Source organism: Pipistrellus hanaki, assembly GCF_964339955.1.
Source record: "Pipistrellus hanaki genome assembly, chromosome: 1".
NCBI classification, from domain to species: domain Eukaryota; kingdom Metazoa; phylum Chordata; class Mammalia; order Chiroptera; family Vespertilionidae; genus Pipistrellus; species Pipistrellus hanaki.
In genome coordinates, this window is record NC_140503.1 from 70,049,915 (window position 1) to 70,058,780 (window position 8,866).

Here is an 8,866-nt window from a genome sequence, read left to right on the forward strand (position 1 = left end):
TATGGTGCTTTATTAACTTCCAAAGGGCTTTTAAAAATATTAACTCATGATGTCACTTTTAGTTAAAAAAGTTATTGGAATAAGCATTGTAAACTTCCTAGTTTAACTCATTCAGATTATAGGGACTGATAGTTATGGTGCAGCTTTGGATATTCTCTTTTCTAGGGCTAAATTGTCAGAATTGAAAAATCTAGATATTCATATAGGAAATTGGCAGAGTAGTAGAGAGTGGAAAGCCGAGAAAGGCTTCATAGGAAAGATATGAAAAAAACTTATGATTGCCGAAGCCGGTTTGGCTCAGTGGTAGAGCGTCGGTCTGCGGACTGAAAGGTCCCAGGTTCGATTCCGGTCAAGGGCATGTACATCGGTTGCGGGCACATCCCCGGTAGGGGGTGTGCAAGAGGCAGCTGTTCGATGTTTCTCTCTCATCGACGTTTCTAGCTCTCTATCTCTCTCCCTTCCTCTCTGTAAAAAAATCAATAAAATATAAATAAAAAACAAAACAAAAAAAAACCTTATGATTGACTCATATACTCCAAATGTTCAAATGTTCAAAAATGTGAAAAGCAAAATAGCCATTTTGGTTAGATGACCCAAATAAAGGCCAAAGACCTTGACATTCCAGAAGTAATGAGAAATGATTAAAGGAAGTATATAGAGAATGTAAGGAAATGACTTGGTTTAAAACCCATGGGCAAGATCTTGGTGCTATAAACCACGGTAGAGTGGGTGTAATTCAGGAATGGAACAATTTATTGACGAAATTAAACTGCAGTTTCCAAGGCTCAAGACATTTCCTGTCTTAGATGTCTGGGTCTGTCTCAATGCCAAAACAGCCTTACTTCAAAGTGCCTGTGGGAGCAGAAAGGAGAATTGGCTTAGTGTGTTTACGCTGAGTGGGGGAAGTGGGAGGGGAGTAGGCTTAGGAATAAGTCTGGGTTTAAGAGCATGTGGACCACAAGGTGGTCATCATTTTTCTGAAGACCAACATCAAATGCACTTCTCAGAGGGAAGGCAACCCTGGGAGAGAAGAACTTGTTAAAGAAGAGGAAACAATTTTGGAAGCTACGTAAGTGTGCCGGTAAGCCACAGTGGTGTTGGGTGCCCCAGGGAACAACATGGATTGTACTTTCTCTTTTAAAAATTAAAAAAATGAAACATTTTCAATGTTAAAGAAAAATTACAGCAACGATACAAGGAATCTTGAATATCCTCTATCCTAGATACATTATTTAAAAAATCTTTTTACACTTTCTTAAAAATAATTTTTTTTCTCTCTAAACCCATGTACACATATACATATAACCTATATTTTGAACCACATGGGGTTTGAGAATAGTTTGCATACACCATGTCCCTTTGCACTTTAATATTTCAGGGTTCATTTCCTAAGAACAATGATTCTCTTAAATAATGATAGTACGATTTTACAAATTCAGTATATCAAGCATTGATACAATATTCCTGCCTACTCAACAGATTATAGCAATTTTTTTTTTCTTTTAGGGTAGGCCTTTTTTTTTTTTTTTTTTTTTTTTTTTTTAAATACATTTGTGGTTTTTAAAAAATATATATTTTTATTGATTTCAGAGAGGAAGGAAGAGGGAGAGAGGGATAGAAACATCAATGATGAGAGAGAATCATTGATCCACCGGGAGCGGGCCTAAACTGGCAGGTGGACATCCTCCGAGGGCTCCCAGGCTGCCAGAGGGATATCTGACTGCCAGCTTAGGCCCGATCCCCTGAGGGCTCTCGGACTACAAGAGGGCGCAGGCTGTGCGGAGGGACCCCTCCAGTGCATAAATTTTTGTGCACCGGACCTCTAATCTATAATAATTTCTCTCAAATAAAGTGTGACACTGTAGTTGTTTGTCTTCTCAACCAGTCTCTTGGATTACTTGGAACTAATTTCTGTTGAGAGTCAACTTCCCTCTACTGTTGCCCCACAGATGAACCAATTTTAGAACCATATCCCCTGCTTCTTCCTGTTCTGTAGGATCCACAAATCATTACACAACAACAGGGAATGTGATGTGGAGGGACAGGAGGTGACTTGAGGGGTATGGCATAATGTAGGGGAAGGGAGAGGAGATGCCAAAGGCTTTGCTGTCAGGGTTTAAGGAGCCTAGGGTCTTTAGTGGAGCCAAGTTTCATCTCAAGGTCAGTCCTTCCTTTTCCCCACAGGAAAAATGAAGCTGCCTCTGATGCAAATCTGTTTTATGATGTTGCTGCTGCTGCTGGGCCTTGGGATGGGCCTGGGTTTGGGCCTTCGGATGGCTGCATCGGTCCTGGAGGATAGTGATCACTCCCTGAATGAATTGTGGTCCAGTGATTCAGAGGACAAGGCTGGAGCCATGAAGGAGGGAGAGGGCACCCGGACAACAGAAACCCTGCTGCTTAGCAACAAAGGAGTGGTACTACCTGGCTGGCCTGAAGAGACCATCGTCAATGAAGATGAAGTTGGAGGAAACAAGATGCTCAGAGCTGAGGCTCCTTCTCAGAGTGACAAAGACTATCCCAGGCTTGACCTGATGGCCCGGGAATGCAATACCATGATGGCACACAAGATGAAGGAGCACAACCACACATGCATCACCCAGTACACATTCATCCACGAGGAGCTAGATACAGTCAAAGCTGTCTGTAAGGGTCCTCTCATTGCCTGCGAGCTCCAGGGAGGCAAATGTCACAAAAGCTCCCGTCCTTTTGATTTGACATTTTGCAGGCTATCCAAACCAGGCCAAGTCACTCCTCACTGCAATTACCTAACATTCATTTTTGAAAAGTTCATCATTATATCCTGTAATGACATGAAGGTCCAGGTAATAGCTAGATAATGAAGCAACTTACTTTCTTCTTTTTTTTCACCTTCCCCTCTTCCTCTTTCCACTTCCTCTTTCTCCAGCTATTTTCTCCCTCTTAGGTATTCTGCAATAAAGGTTCTGGGAGCCTGCAGATATAGAAAATCTCCAAATGTGCAAAAATAGCAGGTGGAATGTTAAAATCTGTGGTGGTCTAGTTTGTGTCATAAATACCAGCTACACCAAAATTCAATAAAAATTTTGGTTTCTGGTAAAAAAAAACAATACATGAAGGTTCTGGGAAACAAGGCTGGCCTATTTTTAAAAATAATTTCCTCATAAAAACACAGTTCTTCTTTGCCCCAGGGTTCATATTGCTTGTATTGTGTTCCTGGGATCTGCGGTGGCAGAGTAGGTTAATGATATCTAGATCTTCCTCTCATCCTATCTCCTGCCCTGGAAATAAATTGGTGAAGAAATAAATGTATTCCTGTGGTCCTGGTCATTAGTCTGTTTGCCTTTGGGTATGGACTACAAGAGTTGAATGCATCCCTTATCCATGCCTTTCCCTGCTACCCACCCTGAGTCTCTAGAGTGAGAAATCTGGACTTTCCACACAGCACTTCTCCCCTGCAGATGCAAACTAAAGTAATTGCATCTCTGACTGAATCTGGAGAACTATGTGGAATGGGTGTTTTTCTTTCCTTTTTTTTTTTTTTCTTTCTTCTTTTTGTTGGCGCTTTTTTTGATAACACTGGTTAACAAACTTATTCAGGTTCAGTTGCACAATTCCACAACACATCATCTGCCATTGCATTGTGTGTTTACCACCCCAAGTCGAGGGAACGGGGTCTGAATAGGGCCTAGACTTAGGAATTTGGGGGTCTGCTGGTAAGGTGTTATGGTCTTGCAGACCAAGACAGAACTCATTCTAGTGACTTACTAATTCACCATACAATGAATTGTGTAGCTTTTGGTTAAGAAGAAGTCAAACTTGAGACCCTTTCACATTTTATTACCAACCCTAGGAACTGGACAAATTCCTAACATGGCTAATATTCTCTGACATGCACTCTTCTTTCTTCTCCTCCCACCTCACATAGAAAGTTGCCCTCTGGTGTCTGGAACAAACAGTGACATCTAGGTGAGGTACTCTGAGCTTGGACTGACATCTGTTGCCCTTAGTCTCATTTCTTTCAATTAGCTGCCTCCAAAGAGTTCTGAAACTTGTGCCCAGGGGGTCATCGTAGGCCCCTGAAGCCAGACCCCAGTTCCAGGAGTGTGGCCTGGCAAATGGATGGCTCCTTCTAGTTGGTGTGGTATTTCTTTTGTGGGATCACATGATAGCAGGTCACCAGAATGGTGCTGACATGTTGATTTTGGATGACTCAAACACATCCTTTACATAGGATAATTTGGGACTCTGGGTGACCAATGGTCACTACTGGTCTTTGGACTTGAGCACTTGTGTTGGATGCTTTCAGCCATCCAAGTGCTACTCCTGTTCTACAGCACTTGATGGTGGCAGGGGTAGCAGTACGCGTTTCTTTTCCTTTGAACCCCCCACTGCTGGCACCAGAGTGGTTACTACACCATTTGCAGGCTCCACACCACATAGAAGTGTGGGAAGCTGCTCCTGTCTCCCGAAAGAACTTGTGAGACCATTGTTTTGCAGTGCCAATGGGGCACTTCCAATCAATGTCCTCTCTTGGCTCTGATTTATGGGTGGTGGTATACTTTTTCCGAGTTGGTCGTAATCTGTGCAAGATGAAAGATAGTCATTACTTGCATAAACAGGACTGTTCTTTCACTCTGCCCAGGGGCCCCTGGCCTGTCCTTCTGGCTGGTGGCAATGTGTGGAGGACAGAGATGTGGTGTAGTCAGTTACGAAAGAGGTCACATCCTAGGAGTGCAGTGATCATGGCCTAAAGAGTTCAAGAGAAGATATAATTAGAAGATGTGTTGTTTTGTGTTTACACTGTATAATTCCGAAAGGCAAATTCCCCATGACCAGAAAATGAATTATTATTCTCATTCTCCTGCATACTCCAGGTGCTATGGTCTGAATGTGTGTTCCCCTGTCCCCAATTCATGTTAGAATCCTAAAGCCCAATGTGACAGTGTTGAGAAGTGGGGCTTTGGGAGAGGATTATGTCATGGAGTCTTCATAAACGAGATTAGTACTTTAATAAAAAAGATCCTTCAGGGAGGAGAAACCAAGATGGCGGTGTAAGTGAGCGGCTGGTCTGCCGCTCCCACAACAATTTAAAAGTTGAAACTGATATGAGGGACATCTATCGTCGAAAACCACGGGAAGGAGGTACTGGGTAGTTAATAGTCAACAATTAACATGATAATGAGGGCAGTGAGAGACCGATGGGGCTCTTGGAATGTGACCAGCTGGAGAAGTGGAGGAGTGGTGGGCCCTGAGCAGCCAGGCCCGGAGCAGCAGCAGCCAGGCCTGGAGCAGCCAGGCCCAGAGCAGTCAGGTTCAGAGCAGCAGCCGCCAGGCCCCGAGCACCCAGGCCCGGAGCAGCCAGGCCTGGAGCAGCAGCAGCCAGGCCCGGAGCACCCAGGCCCGGAGCAACCAGGCCCGGAGTGTTGTGGGGTCGAACCCTGGGTTCAAAATGAAAGAAAAGAAGGAGCAATGCAGCCAATTCGGGTACCAGAGTGTTATGTCTGTCATCACAATGGACTCAGAGAAGCTCCTATGTCCTTTCACCCAAAAGGACTGAGAGCTGCCCAGACGACAGCAAAGTGGGAGCGGAAAACTGAAGGCTACGCAAGGGACTGAGGTGCCAACATGGAGTCATCTGAAGAAATTAAAGACTGAAGTGGAAGCTACTTCTTTAATCATGTTCCTGCACAAGCTAGCATCTGTTAGCTTCCAGTCTTCTGCAAAGTCTTGTGCAGCAAGTCCAAGGACTCTGAGTAACTCTACACCAGCAACAAAAGAGACTCATTTAGTAGCTAAAAATATTTATATGTCCATAATTCTGATTTCTCATTTTGTTGTTTTGCATTGGCATTGTTGTTATTATTTAATAGCCAGAGTTTTGCTCTTGACATTCAAGTTTTGAAAATAACATGTATGTGGTTTAGTTTTTGCATTGGCAACAAAAACAACAACAACAACAACAAAATCTGAAGACCAAAATAAACTGGTGAATATAATAGAATCAGGGGCAAAGAAAGGGAGTGGATTGATAATTATCAGGGGGAAAGGGATGTGGGGGTGCAGAAAGAGATTGGATTAAAATCGTATAACCTATGGATGAGGACAATGGCGAGGGGGTGGCAGGAACCTAGTGGAAGGGAGCTATGGGGGGGGGGCGGGGAGAAACAATTGTAATAATCTGAGCACTAAAGATTTATTAAAATAAATAAATTAATTTTTAAAAAAACAACCCCCCCCCCCCCACACACACACACACACAAACAGACCCAGAGACAGAGAAGCATTGATCAGACCATCAAACCTCAGAGGGAGCCGAAACCGGTTTGGCTCAATGGATAGAACGTTGGCCTGTGGACTCAAGGATCCCGGGTTCAATTCTGTCAAGGGCATGTACCTTGGTTGCAGGCACATCCCCAATGGGGGTGTGCAGGAGGCAGCTGATCAATGTTCCTCTCTCATCGATGATTCTAACTTTCTATCCCTCTCCCTTCCTCTCTGTAAAAAGTCAATAAAATATGTTTAAAAAAAAAAAAGAAAAGAAAAACTCAGAGGGAAAGTAGGGGAGGGTGGGGGTAAGGAGGAGAGATCAACCAAAAGATCTGTATACATGCATATAAGCATAAGTAATGGACAAGACACCAAGGGGGTGAGGGCATGGGGGGGGGGGGGCAATGGGAAGATAAGGACACATATGTAATACCTTATTCAATAAAGAAAAAAATTAAAAAAAAAAGTTGAGAGAGGTTTTATAAGGAAGGAAAAGGACATCATGACTACCAGTAAGTTTATTTTATGGAGACATACAGAGGTTGTAATGGTGAAGCAAAGAAAATAAAGGGTATTGGCCAATATTTGTTGTGTACTTACTTGTGCCAAGCTTTTTTTTAAACATTGATTTTAATTTTCACAGCACTCTCTGAGATAGATTTTATAAGCACATTCTAAGATAAGGACCCTGAGGCACAGAGATATTAATGACTTGACTAATGAAACCATACTTTAAGTAAAATTTAAACCTAAAAAAAAAAAAGCCCTCAGAGCTCTTTAGTCCCTTCTGCCATCTGAGAATTATATGAAGATCTTCCACCCAAAAGAGGGCCCTCCCTGATCATGCTCACACCCTGGTCTTGGACTTCTAGCTTCCGAAACTATGAGATATAAATTTCTGTTGTGTATAAGATGACTGGTCTATGGTAATTTGTTCCAGCAAACTAATGGAACAAGTAAGTAAACTTGCATTTGTGGCCATTATCAACAATGTAACTTTTTTTTTTTTTTTTTTTTTTTTTTTTTTTAAGTGCTGCCTTTTTCTTTTTCTTGTGGCGAGAGATACAAAATTACCCAAGAATGAAGAAATGGTTCCTAGGTTTAACAGGAAGAGATAGTGCCTGCACACCACAAAGAATCTGCCTGTGTACTGATTGGACAATAAACAATTATGCATCTTTTCTCTACCCATAATTCTAAATCTTCATTTAATAAGACATTATACTTCACTTGGACCTACAAAATTTAAACATTTAAAAATCAAATAAATGAGGGTCCATGCCCCTTTCCCTTCCTCCCCCATTGGGCCAGGGCCACCCACACCCAAATCCAGGGTAATGTCTCAGGTTCATGTCCGTGACAGGCTCTCCTCAAACCCCTCCAGTGCTCTCCCTCTTGGCAGACAATGTAGGCCCTCTTCAGCTCTTCTTCTTCCCAAGGTGGAAAGCAATATCATCAGGCAGAGACTCACTCCTGGTAGGATAAAAAGGGACTCCAAGAGGCAGAGTTGTTGCTATTTTTAGTAATACTTTGATTTAGCAAGTGATTTCCTACTATTCCTGCCTCTGTGCCCTGCATCCTTCCCATAAGCCTGCCTTTTCCTCTTCACATTTGCAAACTGGGCTTCAGTTAGTCTCTAGAAAGTGATTCCCATCACAGAGATTTCACCTCCAGGAGAGTTGGGCTAGCTCTCTATTAGAATTATGATTTAGAAACCAGGTAGAAGTTGGATTTAGGGGAAGGATAAAGGGAAGAGGGAAATGGTGGTTGTAAGGCTAAGCAGAGGGACTGGGAGTGAAATGTGTGTTCACTTTGAGGCATAACAGCCTTACCGATTTATGTAGGATTTTAGGAGGCACTGGGATGCTCCACTATTTGAAAATGTCAGCCCTCCAGTATCAGCATGAGGCTGGTGTTTGGAATTGCATCTTTATGAACTTACTGTGTATCCCTACACCCAAGGATATAAAATGCTCAAAGAATGAGCAGCATTTTCAGCACTTTTACAGGTGACAACAGAATAGCAAAGAGCAAAAGAGCACTTATTCTGGGAATGCTTTTGCATGAGGTTGGCAGTGTGGTAATTACTGGGTAGCCATTCATTTAAAAAACAACACATCATCATCAACAACAAAACTAAAAGTAAGCATTGTATCTGTCCTTATAGCACAATTACAAGTGAGACCTGTAGGGGATAATTATGTTAGGAAGAGGGAAGGTGATGTAATTAGATTCAGCATTTGGCACTGCTCTCAAAAGCTGGCAGGGCTAAGTTAGGCCAACAGACAGCAAGCAACTGCATTAGTTGCCTGGGGTCAGAGTAATGTATTTCCAAGGTGAAGGAAAGGCTACCTAAGGGTAAGCTGGTAAACACAAATATTCTTTACAGGGGAGAGGGAGGTGTAGCCACCCCCCAGCTGCTGGGAGCTTGCTGAGAATTTGTGTTGTGGACTCCCCTTCAGCCTGAGGGGGCCTACTCACTGGCATGCCTCAGAGGTTTTGTTCTTCCCTCAAGGGTGGCCCACAGCTAATAGGGATACAAGAACCGGACCTTTGGTCTTAATTTTATGTCAATCCTGTTCTACAACTTCCAATGGGATCAGGTTTGAGGCTACACTTG

The 8,866-nt window shown here is 42.9% G+C and overlaps 1 protein-coding gene across 3 annotated transcripts; it reads left to right on the forward strand.

The window, feature by feature from the left end:
* The first annotated feature begins 991 nt into the window (after positions 1-991).
* Positions 992-5,895, forward strand: RNASE10 (ribonuclease A family member 10 (inactive)). Of its 3 annotated transcripts, XM_084862454.1 has the most exons (3): positions 992-1,081; positions 2,185-2,822; positions 5,531-5,895. In XM_084862454.1, exons 2-3 carry the CDS (start codon positions 2,190-2,192, stop codon positions 5,534-5,536), a joined length of 639 nt encoding a protein of 212 aa, XP_084718580.1. In that variant the 5' UTR covers positions 992-1,081; positions 2,185-2,189; the 3' UTR covers positions 5,537-5,895. The 3 variants fall into 3 exon arrangements, with proteins under 3 accessions (XP_084718580.1, XP_084718578.1, XP_084718579.1); XM_084862452.1 differs by lacking the exon at positions 5,531-5,895 and having other exon boundaries at positions 2,185-3,296; XM_084862453.1 differs by lacking the exon at positions 5,531-5,895 and having other exon boundaries at positions 992-1,069; positions 2,185-3,296.
* The last annotated feature ends 2,971 nt before the right edge of the window (positions 5,896-8,866 follow it).

Bases quoted from the DNA above. Each gene is read 5' to 3' on its own strand.
- RNASE10 (XM_084862452.1), top strand. From the start codon at position 2,190: ATGAAGCTGCCTCTGATGCAAATCTGTTTTATGATGTTGCTGCTGCTG.